The sequence below is a fragment of the Engystomops pustulosus genome, chromosome 8 (assembly GCF_040894005.1).
Source record: "Engystomops pustulosus chromosome 8, aEngPut4.maternal, whole genome shotgun sequence".
Classification (NCBI taxonomy): domain Eukaryota; kingdom Metazoa; phylum Chordata; class Amphibia; order Anura; family Leptodactylidae; genus Engystomops; species Engystomops pustulosus.
The window spans coordinates 114,434,745-114,455,479 of NC_092418.1; the positions used below are offsets into that span (position 1 = coordinate 114,434,745).

The 20,735-nt window shown below is 41.5% G+C and overlaps 1 protein-coding gene across 1 annotated transcript in view; it reads right to left on the minus strand.

Moving 5' to 3' along the window:
- The window catches only part of LOC140075888 (unconventional myosin-X-like), a 72,706-nt gene that overhangs the window by 36,750 nt on the left and 15,221 nt on the right, over positions 1 to 20,735 (minus strand). The window contains exons 2-5 of the mRNA XM_072122285.1: positions 15,958 to 16,056; positions 2,746 to 2,904; positions 1,929 to 2,116; positions 161 to 286 (exon numbers count right to left, since the gene is read on the minus strand). Coding sequence (XP_071978386.1) covers positions 161 to 286; positions 1,929 to 2,116; positions 2,746 to 2,904; positions 15,958 to 16,056 — 572 coding nt within the window. The remainder of the gene's footprint in view (positions 1 to 160; positions 287 to 1,928; positions 2,117 to 2,745; positions 2,905 to 15,957; positions 16,057 to 20,735) is intronic.

The following is a 20,735-nucleotide window of genomic DNA, read 5'->3' on the forward strand; positions in this document are numbered from 1 at the left end:
TTTAAAAAACACAAATAATATGATTTCTCCAACAACATTGATAGAGAAGTTACTCAAATAACTAAAAGTTTAGCAACTTTCCAAAGTATTTAAGGGCAGAATGATAAAAGAAAAAAAATAGAACCAAAGACTAATAATGGGCCTTGGGAAGATTACGAACCTGCTCTCCATGATGGCCTCCTCCACGTGTGTCTGATTGTCTCCTCCGGCGCAGCTCTGACTCATGGATGACAAGAACTTAAGCAGCAGTTTTGTGCTTTCTGTCTTCCCAGCGCCGCTCTCCCCACTGAAAGAGAAAAGTTAGATTCTCCTAAAATACTTTTGATAAAAATTATATTCTAATAAATCCAATTTTGCCTTGTACATAGGGGGCAGTATTATAGTAGTTATATTCCTGTACATAGGGGGCAGTATTATAGTAGTTATATTCCTGTACATAGGGGGCAGTATTATAGTAGTTATATTCCTGTACATAGGGGGCGGTATTATAGTAGTTATATTCCTGTACATAGGGGGCGGTATTATAGTAGTTATATTCCTGTACATAGGGGGCGGTATTATAGTAGTTATATTCCTGTACATAGGGGGCGGTATTATAGTAGTTATATTCTTGTACATAGGGGGCGGTATTATAGTAGTTATATTCCTGTACATAGGGGGCGGTATTATAGTAGTTATATTCCTGTACATAGGGGGCGGTATTATAGTAGTTATATTCCTGTACATAGGGGGCGGTATTATAGTAGTTATATTCCTGTACATAGGGGGCGGTATTATAGTAGTTATATTCTTGTACATAGGGGGCGGTATTATAGTAGTTATATTCTTGTACATAGGGGGCGGTATTATAGTAGTTATATTCTTGTACATAGGGGGCGGTATTATAGTAGTTATATTCTTGTACATAGGGGGCGGTATTATAGTAGTTATATTCTTGTACATAGGGGGCGGTATTATAGTAGTTATATTCTTGTACATAGGGGGCGGTATTATAGTAGTTATATTCTTGTACATAGGGGGCGGTATTATAGTAGTTATATTCTTGTACATAGGGGGCGGTATTATAGTAGTTATATTCTTGTACATAGGGGGCGGTATTATAGTAGTTATATTCTTGTACATAGGGGGCGGTATTATAGTAGTTATATTCTTGTACATAGGGGGCGGTATTATAGTAGTTATATTCTTGTACATAGGGGGCGGTATTATAGTAGTTATATTCGTGTACATAGGGGGCGGTATTATAGTAGTTATATTCGTGTACATAGGGGGCGGTATTATAGTAGTTATATTCGTGTACATAGGGGGCGGTATTATAGTAGTTATATTCGTGTACATAGGGGGCGGTATTATAGTAGTTATATTCTTGTACATAGGGGCAGTATTATAGTAGTTATATTCTTGTACATAGGGGGCAGTATTATAGTAGTTATATTCTTGTACATAGGGGGCAGTATTATAGTAGTTATATTCTTGTACATAGAGGGCAGTATTATAGTAGTTATATTCCTGTACATAGGGGCAGTATTATAGTAGTTATATTCTTGTACATAGAGGGCAGTATTATAGTAGTTATATTCCTGTACATAGGGGGCAGTATTATAGTAGTTATATTCTTGTACATAGGGGGCGGTATTATAGTAGTTATATTCCTGTACATAGGGGGCAGTATTATAGTTGTTATTTTCTTGTACATAGGGGGTAGTATTATAGTAGTTATATTCCTGTACATAGGGGGCAGTATTATAGTAGTTATATTCCTGTACATATGGGGTAGTATTATAGTAGTTATATTCTTGTACATAGGGGGCATTATTATAGTAGTTATAAAATTGTATATATGGGGGCAGTATTAAAGAGGATAGTAAAGTAGAATAGTTTTTTACATCTGCAGTGACAGGAGGAAATGCATAGCATTTGCTTCGTACCTAATAAGAACGCACTGGCTGTCGCGTCTCTTCCACAAGCAGCGGTAACACTCATTGGCTATGGCGAAAATGTGAGGTGGAAGTTCCCCTAAATGATGCCGACTGTATAAATCAACTGTGTTCTCATCATACAATCCTGCGATTTGCTTGTAGGGATTCACTGAGGCCAGAATAGACCCAATATTGGTCTAGAGAAAATAGATCAATCCTGTAAATTATATCTGTCATTTATACAACAAAACAATAATAAAAAGAGAACAGCAGAGACCTGACATAAAAGGCTGCATTGTGCATTGTGACATGGACCTAACAACAAGATATAGAAAGTGATATTCAGCTTTGCCGTATACCATTCGGCTGCTTCTCAACCAGAAACCGAAAATTCCAATAAAAACTCTAAATTCCTGGCATAGACAGCCACCACTAGGGGGAGCTCACTGCATGAAATGTAAACAAGCTGAATAGCTCCCCCTAGTGGAGTACAGAGATCATAACCGATGACAAATTAGAATTTTTGCTTAGTTTAGCAAACACCGAATTTACTATAAGGATACAAATAGAACACATTACAGCCGTGTCACTACTGAAGGAAGGCAGGAGAAATTATCTGCCTGTGCATTACCAGAAGCAAGATGTTACTTTGAAAAATGTTGAGGAAATGAAACTCACAAGGATATTAAAAACGACCAAGACGAAGATACAAGATAAATCCTTATTACAAATATGTTCCAAGATAAAGGCAAAACAAAAACACTAAAAAGCAGTGATCCAAGGACCCTGATCGCTCCATCCTGCGGGTCACCAGCTCATAACTCACGTAGATCTTGTCCATTATGTAACGCTGATGAAGATTCAACATGATGGCGGCTTCATGCAGGTCAGAAAGCAACGACATGTCCTCCACACCATCCCTGTTACTCGGATGCATCGGGAGGACCAAGTCCCTTGTGAGGGCGTTCCGGGGATACATAAACTCCTGGAAAGACGGAAGAAACATTGAGATTCTTATCAGAAAGTCCAAACAGATGTGTAATAACCAACAAGTTCAGATCTGTTACATAATCCTTGTACACAGGGGGCAGTATTATAGTAGTTATATTCCTGTACATAGGGGGTAGTATTATAGTAGTTATATTCCTGTACATAGGGGGCAGTATTATAGTAGTTATATTCCTGTACATAGGGGGTAGTATTATAGTAGTTATATTCCTGTACATAGGGGGTAGTATTATAGTAGTTATATTCTTGTACATAGGGGGCAGTATTATAGTAGTTATATTCCTTTACATAGGGGGGCAGTATTATAGTAGTTATATTCTTGTACATAGGGGGCAGTATTATAGTAGTTATATTCTTGTACATAGGGGGCAGTATTATAGTAGTTATATTCCTTTACATAGGGGGGCAGTATTATAGTAGTTATATTCCTGTACATAGGGGGCAGTATTATAGTAGTTATATTCTTGTGCATAGGGGGCAGTATTATAGTAGTTATATTCCTGTACATAGGGGGGCAGTATTATAGTAGTTATATTCCTGTACATAGGGGGCAGTATTATAGTAGTTATATTCCAGTACATAGGGGGCAGTATTATAGTAGTTATATTCCAGTACATAGGGGGCAGTATTATAGTAGTTATATTCCTGTACATAGGGGGCAGTATTATAGTAGTTATATTCCTGTACATAGGGGGCAGTATTATAGTAGTTATATTCTTGTACATAGGAGGCAGTATTATAGTAGTTATATTCCTGTACATAGGGGGCAGTATTATAGTAGTTATATTCCTGTACATAGGGGGCAGTATTATAGTAGTTATATCCCTGTACATAGGGGGCAGTATTATAGTAGTTATATCCTTGTACATAGGGGGCAGTATTATAGTAGTTATATTCCTGTACATAGGGGGCAGTATTATAGTAGTTATATTCCTGTACATAGGGGACAGTATTATAGTAGTTATATTCTTGTACATAGGGGGCAGTATTATAGTAGTTATATTCTTGTACATAGGGGGCAGTATTATAGTAGTTATATTCTTGTACATAGGGGGCAGTATTGTAGTAGTTATATTCTTGTACATAGGGGGTAGTATTATAGTAGTTATATTCTTGTACATAGGGGGCAGTATTATAGTAGTTATATTCCTGTACATAGGGGGCAGTATTATAGTAGTTATATTCCTGTACATAGGGGGCAGTATTATAGTAGTTATATTCTTGTACATAGGGGGCAGTATTATAGTAGTTATATTCTTGTACATAGGGGGCAGTATTATAGTAGTTATATTCTTGTACATAGGGGGCAGTATTGTAGTAGTTATATTCTTGTACATAGGGGGTAGTATTATAGTAGTTATATTCTTGTACATAGGGGGCAGTATTATAGTAGTTATATTCCTGTACATAGGGGGCAGTATTATAGTAGTTATATTCCTGTACATAGGGGGCAGTATTATAGTAGTTATATTCTTGTACATAGGGGGCAGTATTATAGTAGTTATATTCTTGTACATAGGGGGCAGTATTATAGTAGTTATATTCTTGTACATAGGGGGCAGTATTATAGTAGTTATATTCTTGTACATAGGGGGCAGTATTATAGTAGTTATATTCCTGTACATAGGGGGCAGTATTATAGTAGTTATATTCCTGTACATAGGGGGCAGTATTATAGTAGTTATATTCTTGTACATAGGGGGCAGTATTGTAGTAGTTATATTCCTGTACATAGGGGGCAGTATTATAGTAGTTATATTCTTGTACATAGGGGGCAGTATTGTAGTAGTTATATTCCTGTACATAGGGGGCAGTATTATAGTAGTTATATTCCTGTACATAGGGGCAGTATTATAGTAGTTATATACTTGTACATAGGGGCAGTATTATAGTAGTTATATTCCTGTACATAGGGGGCAGTATTATAGTAGTTATATTCCTGTACATAGGGGGCAGTATTATAGTAGTTATATTCCTGTACATAGGGGACAGTATTATAGTAGTTATATTCTTGTACATAGGGGGCAGTATTGTAGTAGTTATATTCTTGTACATAGGGGGCAGTATTATAGTAGTAACTGGTAATTTCTCAGACAGGGAGCAGTATTCTAATCTAATAATAATAAGTAGTCTTTGCTGCATTTTCTTTGGTTATTTAAGGCTTTCTAATCAATATTGCAACTCATATGAAATCCATTGATCTATAAGTCAGGATTGTGATGATATATATAGAGCAGTATACACGGCTTTGTTCCCCATTATCTGCAGTATAAGGAGGTCACATTTTGCCAACTACTTTCATAGCACAACATTTCGCCACCTACTGGTTACTCAGAAAACTACATGTAATTGAATCATCGATCCGAATTCCCGACAAAGTCTTTTACTGGAATTCTGCTTTTACAGCTTTCAGTCCACAGCTATAAACTTGTAATGACGGACGCGTCCTGTTCACCACGTGCAGAATAGTGACAACTGCTTTTAGGGCACCGCTCGTATTTCGCTTTTTACAGGCGTCTTGTGACATTACAATATCTTCTTCACAGTTGTCAGGCGTTTACAGGAAATTTACTTTTATATGTAATGGAAATTATTTTGAAATCCTGACCGATTTTGTAACACTGACACATTAATATGGAATTCTGTAACATCAAACATTCTCTCTAGTCACCGGATTCTAGGGGTTTCTGGGGAAAATTGAACCATACAATATGGTTAAAGGTTCATCTCCAAAATCATCTCCAAACCCCTTTACTGCCACATTAAGAAGTATAAGACAGATGGAGGACAACTCCTATCAGTGCCCAAAATTCCCTTCTATAAAAGGATCACAGGGAAATCTTCCTGAGCTGATAGATTTGCCTTTCAGGAATCATAGAAAGATGGAGGACTACCAATATAGTCTCTGATGCCAAGGAGGTTTTCACCCAGCTTTTCCTGGACCTCAGAAAGCAGCGGTCTTGGAATGTGTCCAAGTTAAAGGGGAACCCGTCACAGACTGCAGCCAATGTTAAAGGGGTGTTCCCATTTCATCAAATTAATATTATTATTATAAAAATATTTTCCAATATATTTTCAGCATCAATTCCTCATTGTAGTAGTAATAATAAATAATAATAATAATAATAATAATAATAAATTCCTTTTTATTTATATAGCGCACACAGATTACGCAGCGCTGCACAGAACTTGCCAAATCGGTCCCTGCCCCCATGGGGCTCACAATCTACCAGTTAGGAGTGTGGGAGGAAACCTGAGGACCCGGAGGAAACCCACACAAACACGGAGAGAACATACAAACTGTAGATGTTGACCCTGGGACTTGAGGCCAGGACCGCAGCGCTGCAAGGCTTTAGTGCCAACCACGAAGCCACTGTGGCTTTCTAGATCTCCGCTTGCTGTCATTCTATAGAAAGCTTCCATGTTTACTACCAGTGGAGAGAAATCTGACCATGGTCACACAGGTGCACGGCTCATTATATCACAGAGGGTAATTAGAGCCGTGCACCTGTGTGATATATAACGAGCCGTGCTCCTGTGTGATATATAACGAGCCGTGCACCTGTGTGACATATAACGAGCCGTGCACCTGTGTGACATATAACGAGCCGTGCACCTGTGTGACATATAACAAGCCGTGCACCTGTGTGACATATAACGAGCCGTGCACCTGTGTGACATATAACGAGCCGTGCACCTGTGCGACCATGGTCAGATTTCTCTCCACTGGTAGTAAACAGCTTTTTATAGAAAGACAGCAAGCAGAGATCTGGAAAACAGTGAGGAGTTGATACAGAAAGTATATTGGAAAATTGTACAACTTTTTTTTTTTTTTAAAAACAAACAAGAACATTAATTTGCTGAAATGGAAACACCCCTTAAGCATTGACCCTGAAGAGATGTGTAATGAGACCTGTAATGTGCGCTCTGAATAGAACATCTCCAAGACCACGAGAAAGGGGGATGTGAAGTAGCTCAGTGCACAGAGCACAGCAGTGTGAGGAAAGGCCCCAAATGCACTTGGAGGAGCTAGAATATAAATCCAAAATGTCACAGTCCTGCTGCTACTAACATACACAAAGATATGATTACAGGGAGTTATTTTGACCTCCATATTAGGAGTCAGGACGAAGATTTTTCCTGCTTTGGGCCATTTAACCTCAGCCTTGCAGGGTTTTTGCCTTCTTCTGGATCATCAAACTACAGTTTAATAGGTCGGACTTCATGACACATAAGAAGCCCTTTTAGAGCTTCCGTCTACGCGCTGAAGGTTTATAGAAGCGACAAAGGGCGGCCATGAATTATTCCTCATCTATAAATGTCATAAAACAGCTGGGACCCCCCCCCCCCCCCCCCGTCTCCAAATGTCACTCAGGACGGCGGGCGCTGCATAGACTGAACTTTACAAATTATTACTAATTGTCAGGGTGACATTAAAGGGGTATTCAAACCTTCGGTGCTTATGGCACATCCATTGGATATCCAGGACATCCCAAAAACGTGACGGCTGTTATCAGAAATTGTGCATCCCGGAGGGTTTAAAATATTCTGTAGAAATATCATAACATTGAACAGATATTCTTTAACAGAGTTACACAGTGAACACGTTTCAGATTGGACTCAATATTTTTTTTCTACTCTATTAGAAATTAGTTGAAAAAGTCTCATTTGCTAATTTTTTTCCTAATAATCTGGTGAAAATTTTTAGCTTTTCAGATACCTTTAAAAGGAAATCTACCATCAAAATCAAGGGACACTCAAAGATGGAGGCCCCGTGACATTGGTAATCTTGTACTTGTTAACCATGGCGTCCTACTTCCTAAACGCAACTCTTAAAATTATGCTAATGAGCAAGAAGGGCTCTACCGGAGCCCCTGCATGCTCTGGCTGCAAAGGCTGTTACACTGTTCTCACTCTCCGCCCCTGCTCCATGGCACTTCCAGTGCTCTGTATCGAAGCTGGTAACACCCCACCCACCAGAGCCATTCTGGCTCATTAGCATAATTTTTAAAGTTGATTTTAGAAAGAAAGAGACCATGAACAACAAATATAAGAAGATACAACTGTCCCGGTGCCTGGATCTATGAGTAATGTCCCTGGTTTATCAGGATGGATTTTGATGGTAGATTTCCTTTAAGTACAAAATCTACAGGACTACATCTTTCCGTGAATATTGAGGAATGCAGCCAAAAGCCGCCATTCACACACGCAGGTTTTGTTGAGGTTTTCTGCTGACGTTTTTTTAATAATACCTCAAGTTGATTATTAAAGGAGACACATGATAAAGAGTCTGTTCCCTTTCTATGAATTTACATTCTTAAAAAAAAATGCATAAAAAAATAAATAAATAAAAAGATTGTCATTTTTTTGGGGGGGGGGGGGGGGGTCATATATTAAATATACAAAGTTCTTAAGTTACAGGGAAGATTACGGGAAACACCAGAGGCCTGGGACAAGGTCAGGGAATGCTGCAAGACGTTGCACAGACATCCATGCAGCCCGCACACTTCACACGCCTGGATTTATCACTGACGAGCCCTTTTTTTTGGGAGGTTTGAGTTATAAAACTAAACCCTCAACAACCAAAGACCCCGATCTGCTTTCAATCAAACTCCCCCAAAACACAGAGCACAAATACCTTCTGTAATACACTCAAACCTGACACAACCGAGAGAGACTGTACGCAGCTCCTATGGAGACCTATGCATCTCCATGGTAACAGACAACAAGCCATGTAGTCTGACCCGTCATTTATATTCTCTTTCAGCTTCCTCCTTGCATAGATCTAGTCTATGTGCACAAATCATGGTGAGAATTCGACAGAAGGATAAATTACTAGTCCTGCCCTCAGCTCACGGTAGATATAATTGCATCCAATCCAGCAGGGGGTGCAGTCACAACTGGGCCCAAGAGGTTTAGGGGGCCCTTACGGTGTCACTTTCCCATATGAGAAGACTATTACTATAAACCATACATTATAGTCGGGGGCCCGGCACAGACTTTGCACTGGGGCCCCTCAGCTTCTAGTTACGCCACTGCAATCCAGACAAGGTTCTGTAATCTCTGGACTGATCCCCATAAGGTGCAAGGAATTGTGGGAGATGCCCCTTTCTGTCTTCGTAAAGAGGTCACACTCACCCTAGATGGAGCCCGTGAATCAGCACAAGACAAGAGTGAGCAGCGATATAAAGGAGCCATGTGTTACCCAATTATCACTTTCCCATGTGTAAAGCCGCCGCTCACTTCCTCTTTTTAGTTCCTCAAGTTGTCCACAATCGCTGCCACAATATTCCCAGAAAAATGGCATTCATGGTTTAAGTGCGGCCAAATAAAATAAATTAACCCTTCACTTATCTAAAAAAAAAAATACTATCTGGTCACCACACAAGCTACGGCCTCAAAATAACCCATGGTCAGACCAGTGTAATATCACAACACCAGGCAGGGTTAGATCTGATGCACTTCGTGATTTGGCTGTATCCAAGAATTAAGATATTGGCCCAATCACCAAAATGGTCGTTATCAGTTTATCTTTCATGAACACTGATCCACAAAGTCACAAGGTCATTGGTTGAAGCCATATGACGGTTGCCAAAAATGCCATCTACCCCATGGATAGGTGCAACCAATAGATCCTCAAGAACATCGGCCCAAACAGTGAAGAGGCCGCCACCAACATATTCTCAAAATTATTGATCCAACCCATGTGATGGTCGATGTTATGAACATTGACCCAACTTAAATAACATCCATCTTCAAAGACATTGGTCCAACTTCTGAGACGTGTTATAACCATACGAGGACTCATCACCCCATAGAATATCCATATACATTTCACCGTTCTTCGACCAAGGTTACCAACAAAGCATCCACCTATATCCACTAATGATGGGTCCACCTCGCACGGCAGCTGTAACTACTGTATTTGAAAGATTTACGGCCCAGCTACATAAAATATCTGCTGCCAATTCATGACAATGAGGATGAAGTGGTGGAAGAGACTTGAAGAGCCAAGCCAATTCTCTCGCACATGTTGAGGTTGGCCTAGTAGTGGCCACTATGGTCATGGGTATCGGTCAACTCTAAGTTTTAGGCATCACTTTATGGGTTAGGCCAATGTCTAGAGGCTGCCACATATCTGGTGGTCGGATGTCCACGATAACGATCATTGTCCATGATGTCAAGACAATATCAAGAATATCGTTGAACCATATCAGGAAGCCATCAACCTCCTCACTCTTGACCTAAACCAGTGATGGCGAACCTTTTAGAGACCGAGTGCCCAAACTACAACCAAAATCCACTTCTTTACCCTGAAGTGCCAGGATGGAATTTTAAACAGTAACTTATTGCTACCTGTTCTTTCACATCTTCAATTGTATCGGAGGTCTGAGGCCACCAGTTCAAAGAAGGAGGGAAAATTCAGATTATCATTGTAGCTTCTCTCCTGGAAAAATGGTCGGGTCCAGACCTCCAAAGATAATGCAACTTTGTCAAAACCTCACTTTTCCCGCAGTTCCAAACAGCCAACGAAGTGTCGAATAGCACTGGGAGCAGCATCCCTTAAATTTGCCTGGGACTGCAGGAAGATTGTGTTTGGTGAACTCTGTCCTGTGGTGATGGCCTGAGTGCCCAAAGAAAGGGCTCTGAGTGCCACCTCTGGCACCCGTGCCACAGGTTCGCCATCACTGACCTAAACCATATGGCGTCCAGAAGATCTAAACACCCATTACCGAAGGTCCATAATTTCCTTCATTTGACTTCTAGGCCCAGAACAACCTCCCTGTGATAAATCTTGAGTAGAAAACATTTTGCCTTCATCTCTACCGGTTGGATGGGGGATAAATTGACTTTTATGATAAAAATCTGAAGCAAAAGATGAGTCACACTGACATCAGTCACTTCCAGGGAATAAATCTGTCAAATTGTGCGACTCAGCTTTAATCAGTGGAGCGGCGGCTCGGCCCCACATCCCTGGTCCCGGCCACTTCCTGCAGGAAGCTCATTATCCTCGTCCATTTACTTCTCTCGTCAACTAAAAACATTGTTTTCGAGAACTAAGACAAAAACATCAGCGCAAAGAAAAGGCACGACCAACAAGAAAAGGCACTTTACGCGGTAAACAAGAGGATTTTGATTCCTTCAAATAAATTAGGGATGGAGATAGTAGATGGACAGCTCAGATGTGGTCTACAAAGTTTGTCCAAGTCCGAGCTCCTTCACCCATGGACAGTGGAGCAGGAGGACAACAGAGAAGCTCATTAGCAAACAGAAAAATGAGGCCCTTCATTGCTGCTGTGTGACACCCCCCCCCCCTTACCTTCCATGAGAGGAAGTCCTATATGTAGGACCAACCTACAACGGGCTTCCCCTTTCACTTACCTCATAGCAGCGGTGTGGGGGCTTCCCCTATGATACTTCTTGACCAGAAGTTGTCATAAGGTTCTACCGCCGCCAAAATTGTTTCTTCACTTTCATTACCATGTTAAAAGGAGAAGTGGGGTAAGTCAGGTTATATCAGGTTCCAAGTTAAGGACCCATCATCATCCCATGACAGATATATACGCAAGAGATGTCAAACTTTACTACGTAGGATGAGGTCTATCTTTATTACTTTAACCGTTGTCAAAGGTCACCTCTTACCAGGACCATACAATCCATTGGACGTACTGGGGGGGGTAAATTGTGCAGCTACATCGGGTCCCTGTAAGGAATGGGGCCCAGCGTCCATTTTCTAAGTTCACATGTAAAACGTCTGAGCTCAGAAATGTTGTGGCTAACAAATACAGAGAGTCATAATGATGGTGGATTGTGTCAAGATAGAAGATTTGGGAGACTTTAACCATCTGTGACCGCTAATACTGGACTCAAAGGGTTTTGCTTATTCAGGCCCCCCAAAGACAAGCAAAGTAAGTGCGAAGAACAATGTGGTCCACCAACTTCACATGTAGAAGCCAGACACCATTTACATCTCCCATAGAGCTAGGGTGAGAATTCTGGGTCACCCTTGTTTAAAGGGGACCTGTCAGAAGGGACCTCATTTTCACTAAAGACAGGCTACAGAGGCCCATTGCAGCTGAATTGCAGATCTACCTTTCTGCTTTCACTAAGCATTTGTATTACAACATATTTGTGTGCAATAACCTACATTGCACCCTGACAGAATCTTCTGTGTAGTCCCAGGGGTTGGGCTTTGGTTGGGATGCATTTAAAAAAAAAAAAACACACAACATGTTGTATACTTCTTAGCTCTCAGCCCCCACCTCTGTGCTCCTGCACAGAGGCACAAAGGTGGGGGCTGAGAGCTGAGGAGTCTACAGCACAGACAGGTCTGTGGATTTTGAAATGCATCCAAACCCCTGTAATCCAAACCCCTGGGACTACACAGAGGATTCGGTCAGGGTGCACGATAAGTTATACCGTGTTTCCCCGAAAGTAAGACAGTGTCTTACATTCTTTTTACCCTCAAAAGTCCCACTAGGTCTTACTTTCGGGGTATGTCTTATATTGGAAAAAAATTTCGATATCCCACACATCTCCCTTAGGGTTACAGCCCCATACAGTATCCCACACATCTCCCTTAGGGTTACAGCCCCATACAGTATCCCACACAGTCTCCCATAGGGTTACAGCCCCATACAGTATCCCACACACTGTCTCCCATAGGGTTACAGCCCCATACAGTATCCCACACACTGTCTCCCATAGGGTTACAGTACCTGGTACCGTAATGGAGATGGGATCAATTCCTCTGTAGTGCTGGGTAGAGGTGTAGCTTCTTCTTCCTCATGAAGGAGCCGCTGGTCCAATCAGAGGCTGCGGTTTTCTGCATGCCCCGGTCCCGCGATCTCCAGCTTCCGCCGGCATCAAGCTCCCGCCCACCCTTTGGCCGGCTCCAACCTGACCCCCACATACAGTACCTCCGCTTTCCACCCCTCCGCTCCCGGAAGCTGCATCGTACTCCCGCCCCTGTCGGCCGACTTCTGACTGCCGCCAGCAGCCACCAATCCCCCCTCCGTTCCCGGCTCCCCCTGCTGTCCATGGTCCTGAAGCAGGTACCATATAATTTTCCTCCGGTACGTCTAACTTTCGGGGTACGTCTTACATTAGACGTCCCCCCTTACACCCCCACTACGTCCTACTTTCGGGGGTGTCTTACAATCGGGGAAACACGGTAACATACAATTATATTGTAATGCAAATGCTTAGAGAAAGCAGAAAGAAATATTTGCACTGCAGGTGTGATGGGCTTCTGTAACCCGTCTTTAGTGAAAATTAGGTCGCTGGTGACAGGTTCCCTTTAATTCACAGGAATTGTCTTTTTGTTAAACAGGTTAATGAGCAAATTGACTTCACAGGAGAAGACAAATCCTGTCTCCGAGGATTATGGGTAATGACTTGCACATGAAGGATCCCGGGTAAGAGGAGTCCCTGGTAAATAGGCAGCGTGGCCTGTGGAAATGACATTACCCATGAAGTAGGTCAGGCCCAACGGAGATCAAAGCGCACTTAAAGGGGCGGTGAGTGGCCACGGACAATTATAGCCGCCCACTTTAATTAGAGAAGAGATTTTAATACAATTTCAGGATAAAATGGCTAAAAGAGATGCAATTATAGTTGGACGAGAGGCAGTACAGGAGGGCGGGTGTAAGGACGCTCGTAGAAACGGTCAGAGATATGGTCCGATATTTCATAAAGTTGTCACTTCCTCTCTGATCTTTTTTGACACGTGATCAGTGGTAGGTCACCCCGTGGTATCAGCTTTCTCTAACCGCAGGGTATACATGACACTTCAAAGATGCACTAAAGTTTTGCCTCAAGGGCACTTATCTACATAATGACAGCTCTTAAAGGGGTTGGCACACAGCTTTTCCTCGCTTCTGATTGACAAATCTCTACAGAGCCATCACTAGGAAATTAAGAGACTTATACTAATCTAGGAACCTTATTATTACATGACTGTAACAGGGTAACCTCTACCTCCCCCCCCCCCCCCCCATAGGGACCTGGACCTCACTGCCCACAAGTCATGTTAGAAGAAGGAAGAAGTCATTACCACTGACTATATATAGTTTTGGACCCTAAGTACGGATTTCAGTGCAACCGTTTTAAAAATAGGTCGATTTGTCATTCAGGAACCTGGAAAAGTTGAGTAACAACCCCTTTAAAAGGAAATCTTCAATCAATCAATATGCATCACAATAAGCCAGAGACACTTACTCATAGATACAGACACCGTGACTGTGGCAATTTATTATTTCTTATCCTCGGATTCCAACTATTATAACTATGTTAATGAGTAAGAAGAGCTCTGGGGGCATTACCAGAGCACCTCTGTGCTGCAGATTCACAGGCTATTACACTGTCTCAGACTCCACCTGCTGCCGCAGCACTACCACTCCTTCTGCCTGATGTAACCACACAGTAAGGAAGGGGGGGGGGGGAAGGGGTGCACCGCAACAGTGTAACAATCTGTGAAGCTACAGCATGGAAGGTCTTCTGTTAACACCACCCAGAACCTCTCATTAGCATAATTGTAAAAGTTGATTTAAGATGTAAGGAGGCAATGGATAACAAATATAAAAAGATTACCAGAGTAACAGCGTCTGGATCTATAAGTAATGTCCCTGGTTTATCAGGATGGATTTTGATGGCAAATTTCCTTTAACAACTGTAATGACCTACAAAATTGTCGATTTTTTGGATTGGTGCTAATCAATATACAACACCCCTCCCCCTATACTCCCAATAGCGATCTAGCTCCCACCCAGCTTTTCTAGATCCCAGAAAAAAGTCAACACTGCCTTATCAAAGCCTGAGAAAGCAGGGCACAGGAAAGTAACAGCAGCACAGAGTATTTTATGCCAATAAAGGAAGAATATTTCCTGAACATTTCTGCCAAAACCAATTCTATATAAATCCCAAATGCAGCGTGTACAAATATAGATCCCGATTTTCTGCTGATTTTACCCCTTTTCGTTCAGGATTTCTCTTCCCCGACACCACAAAGGGATCATCTATGGCTCATCGCATCCAGCAATAACCACATCCTGCCCTTTAATAACTATCCCAGGACCCAGAAAAGGGCATTCACACCCACGGGAAGTACATGGGGGCGCACGCACCCTGACGCCAGACTGGAAGTCCCTGATTTTAGGACTTATTTGTAGGAATGATGACCTCCTTGCACGAGGGGGGGGGGGGCGTCTTAGGAACGTAAAACATCGCGTACAATAACATTATACACATCTGTGAACAGCTGGCCACCCGGGTGACGTCGCCCGCCCCAGCACAGAATCGATTACTAAATGCACTAAAGTGGTGGAGAGACCTGAGGCAGAACAGCAGGAGATCACGTCCCGGATCAATGGGATACGCAGAGTTAAAAACTGCATTAGCAAAGGACATATTTGCAATTTTTTTTCTTTTGTGGCGGGGGAGGGGCGGGTAGACAATAGCTGTTCTGCAGTCATCCAGGGTGCATACTCATGATATGACGGCAATTACTGCCTATTGATGGGCTGTCTAATACATAGTGGTTACATTTCTAGTCCTTTTAAAGATCTCAGCTTGCTGCAAATGAATGGGGGGGGGGGGGGTGGAGACTTAAACAACCGCTTCTCCACTTGATGCCACTGGACCAAAACCAGTTCTGCCTTTTTGGGGTGGAACAGATCAAAAATTTATCAGGACTGTCTTGGTAAATTAGAGACCGTTCTAGCAAATTCAGAACAGTTCGCAGTCATGTTCATAGCCAGAGGTTTTCTATAACTGCAAACACTGGGTGGGGACTCCAGGAGGATACGTTTTACCTTTATAAATATACAACAACAAAAAAAAAAGAGAAAAATTAGAGGATTGTGTTGATGGAACGCAAATGGAACAAACCTCCAGCTGTGAGAACAGCCATGGTTTCAGCATCTGAGCATTAAATAAGAAGAATTGCGTTTATTCATTGACAGCAAGCATAAATCTTATGAAATTAAGATTAAAACATCCCGAATTTCTTAAGGAACTTGTCAGATCTTACCTGTCCATAGTCACTTGTAAACAGAACTTCTCCTTCACTGCTACAGGTGACTGTGGCAGGAACCAAAGTGCCGTTTACGACAAGCCACACATGGTGTCCCTGCAAGAAAAGGGGGAAATGTTTAAAGACATTTGATCATTTCTCTGCACAGCAATCAAGAATATAATTATTCTCTCCACATACATGTTATACTGCCCCCTATGTACAAGAATATAACTACTATAATACTGCCCCCTATGTACAAGAATATAACTACTATAATACTGCCCCTATGTACAGGAATATAACTACTATAATACTACCCCCTATGTACAAGAATATAACTACTATAATACTGCCCCCTATGTACAAGAATATAACTACTATAATACTGCCCCCTATGTACAAGAATATAACTACTATAATACTGCTCCCTATGTACAAGAATATAACTACTATAATACTGCCCCCTATATACAAGAATATAACTACTATAATACTGCTCCCTATGTACAAGAATATAACTACTATAATACTGCTCCCTATGTACAAGAATATAACTACTATAATACTGCCCCCCTATGTACAAGAATATAACTACTATAATACTGCCCCCTATGTACAGGAATATAACTACTATAATACTGCCCCCTATGTACAGGAATATAACTACTATAATACTGCCCCCTATGTACAGGAATATAACTACTATAATACTGCCCCCTATGTACAAGAATATAACTACTATAATACTGCCCCCTATGTACAAGAATATAACTACTATAATACTGCCCCCTATGTACAAGAATATAACTACTATAATACTGCCCCCTATGTACAAGAATATAACTACTATAATACTGCCCCCTATGTACAGGAATATAACTACTATAATACTGCCTCCTATGTACAAGAATAGAACTACTATAATACTGCCCCCCTATGTACAAGAATATAACTACTATAATACTGCCCCCTATGTACAAGAATATAACTACTATAATACTGCCCCCCTATGTACAAGAATATAACTAATATAATACTGCCCCCTATGTACAAGAATATAACTACTATAATACTGCCCCCTATGTACAAGAATATAACTACTATAATACTGCCCCCTATGTACAAGAATATAACTGCTATAATACTGCCCCCCTATGTACAAGAATATAACTAATATAATACTGCCCCCTATGTACAAGAATATAACTACTATAATACTGCCCCCTATGTACAAGAATATAACTACTATAATACTGCCCCCTATGTACAAGAATATAACTACTATAATACTGCCCCCCATGTACAGGAATATAACTACTATAATACTGCCCCCTATGTACAGGAATATAACTACTATAATACTACAGTATCAGTATATTAAAATCACATATGTGGGTAACTATATTACAGTGAGTTACTTCCTATACAGGGAACCATCCAATATCTTAAAATCTTATGTCACCTCTACCACTACAGCCGCAGCAGGACCGACAATGGGGATGATGGAAGATGATCTATGAGGAGCTTGTCTGCCCAAATAGATGTGTCACTATGCAGTGCCATCTCTGGGATAATCTTCTCAGGACAAGGGGCTCTAGGACTGTCACCTCTGGGGATGGACTGACAGGATGACAGCCTATCACTGACACACAGAACCAGCAGTGCAGAAGAAGTAAAGCTTGGGATGAATACTCGGCTCGCTCAGGATCTGAGGCATAAGAGATTTTACTGCAGACACTGCACTTAAATTATTTAGAGGACCATATGTCATTTACCACACATTTAACCCCCTGTGCCCAGCAGAGGGGTAACTTAAAGCTGCCGAGTACCAATGCAAAATCTTTACCAGACCCCCAGTTATACTGTATTGTTCATAGTACTTGTATCACTGTATGGGGAAGAGACATTATGGGTCCCTAAGGCTTAAGTTACATGACTGGCACAATGGCAGGAATAGATTATAGGTTACACAGATAGGACGTATTGTAGGCCCTTTCCACTGCCTCCTAACCCTACAATATATTCTATCAGGGCACATGGAATGGCCCCCCATAGCAGCCGTACACATCTGGGTGTACAGGTATTAAAAAGAAGTGTTATGGCTGGAATATAACCTTTGGATGAATACCCCTGAGAAGCGCCGTCACACAGAAGATCAGATAGGACATGATGGTGACAGCTAGAAATGACTGCGCTAGTGTGACCTGCACCATCACAGCAAATCATAGAACTATCAAAGGGTCCGCATGTCACCGTAATCCTAAAATAGACGACATGGGAATATATGGTCCGATGCACAAAGGACTTTTAATGACATCGTCCACATGAAATAAAACTGGGGCAGTTGCTACATTGTATCATTCCGCAGCGATTCTTGCTACAATTTAAGAAAACAGTAAACAACAAGTGTTACAAGTTTATATCAAAAGTAACTGGTTTTAAAAAGGTAAAAAAAAAAAAGCCTTTGCAATGGTATAAATCTATGATTGAAGAATGTCCCCTATGATTTGTAAAGTGCTAAGGGGGTACATACAAATCAAATACAACATTACAGAGTATAAACACATGGAACAATAGGAGTGAGGGTCCTGCTGGCAGGAGCTTACAGTCTGGAGGATGAAGGGGTGACACAAGAGGTATAAGAGCTTGTATAAAAAAAGAATGGACCATTAGAAGGGAACAGAATAAAATATAAAAATGCTGCTGCTCTATCAGTCATCAGCCGGCATCTTCTTTAGTCCAAGGTCAATGTGATTGCACAGAAGTCTATAGCCTGGTATTTACGGTTTGGAATATTCTTAGGATACGAAATGAATGTTGAGGGTCCAACCTCGGGGTCCTCCACTGATCCGTAGAATCAAGGGGCTGCCACAGGATAAGTCATCATTGTAGAATCACTGATGGTCCATAGGATACACAGGCAGATTAAGACCATCAAATATTTACTTTCCAATTATGATGCATCCTTTCTGCCTCATATCATATCAAATCTATGATTTCAGGACCTATAGACTAAAAGATGATAACCCAGTTGCATCTCAGGGAGGGAGGGGGTTAGAAAAGGTGTGTTGAAAATTGGCCAATTATGTTCACAGTTTTTTGTTTTTTGTTAGGCAAAGCTGTATATGTGCATTAATAGGATTATGCTGCCCTATGAAAGGCTATGCAGAATTTAAAATGTTTATAATTATCAAAAAAAATCAAATAAAGATGATGTGAAAAAAAAACCTATGTATGATGGATCCTTTCTGCCTTCCTAGAGTATGCATCTTATCAAATCTATGATTTCAGGACCTTTGGAGGACCTTCAAAAGTCCTAAAATGGCTCTTGTATACATGTGTATTAAGAGCCGGACCAAATGTAGGAGGAGTGAATGAGTGAAGGTACTTCTCAGTATAAAGATTGGTGGGTGTTTTGGGTTACCATGGGCCCCAAATACATGATAGATTGGGGTTTCACTTCTTGGACCCACATTCTCAGAAGTGGTGGTCCTTATTCCTGCTTTTTGAGTTTTGAGCTCAGACGTGGTATGGATGCACCAAAAATATCTCGTATAGACTCAAACTTTCAGTGCTCCTATAGACCTGGATGGAAGGTGGCATCGTACAAGAATCAAACTCCAATCAGCCTGGTCATAGGCCTTGCAATGCATAGGAGCTGCAGTAACCCAGCTTGGCCACTGCACAGAGAACAGAGCTGTTCTGCCGACAAGGCCTCTATCATTTGGTTTCCTCCATGCTGAAATTGTCTATTTATATGCAACCACAAAGACAAAGAATATCTGGCAGATCTGTGTTCACAATTTATAACCCATCCCTCCCCCCCCATTAGCTGACAGATCTAGCATCCCCTGCTAGGTGCACTGGGAGTGGAGGGGGGTGGCGGGGGAAATCATAGCTATCTGCTTAGCCCCTGTGATTTTACATTCCTGTGCGCCCCCCTCATCTCTGACAGATGCTGCACTTATTCCACTTCTTATTAATGGACTGTCGGATCTACAGGAAGAAGCTGAGCCCCAAGGAGGAAGAGTCTAATCAAGAAGAAACTGTGCAGCCGGCAGCTGGGGGACCCTCCGTAAATAGTCCTGTCATGTACACAGCAGGGGGGGAGCTGGTACCCACTAGATGCTGCAGGCAGGTACATGGACAGACCTGGAGGAACTAGTGGGAGGTATATTAGGGGGCAGGGGAGGAATAGGCCCCTTATAAACTATAGGTGACACATTCAGCCATTTTTCCATAACCAAAGAGATAGATATATCTATGGGTGGAGAAGTCCCTGACGTACAATGATTGCCTGGGCTCTGTGCTGACGATTCCAGAACAGATCTTGCTTAGGCACAAAAGTCCTTTACTTTTGGCAAAAAACAAAAAAAAAATCAACTTTAGACAATTTTAAAATGAATAGTTCACAGTCGGCGCCAATTACATAAGCCTCATCTTTTACTGGCTTCCTGCCTCCGAGAGTGAGTGACGTCACTCGACACTTATCATGCATGCGCATTATACTACACTCCTGCTGCACCAGTCAAGTAGAATGTGCATGCGCGGAAAGCGCCATGAGCCTGATGTCGTCACGGGCTCTGAGGCAGGAGGAAGAGGCCAGTGAAAGACAAGACGTACATACTTTTAATCCGGTGGACCACCAAATGTGAGCCATGATGTAACAGGAGCACCCGAGATTCATTAAAATTCTCTAAAGTTGCATTTTTGCCAAAAGTAAAAAGGTTTTTGTCCCAAACCAAGTTATGTTCCATCCCAATACATCTCTGGTTCTGGAAGAAAAATTGCTG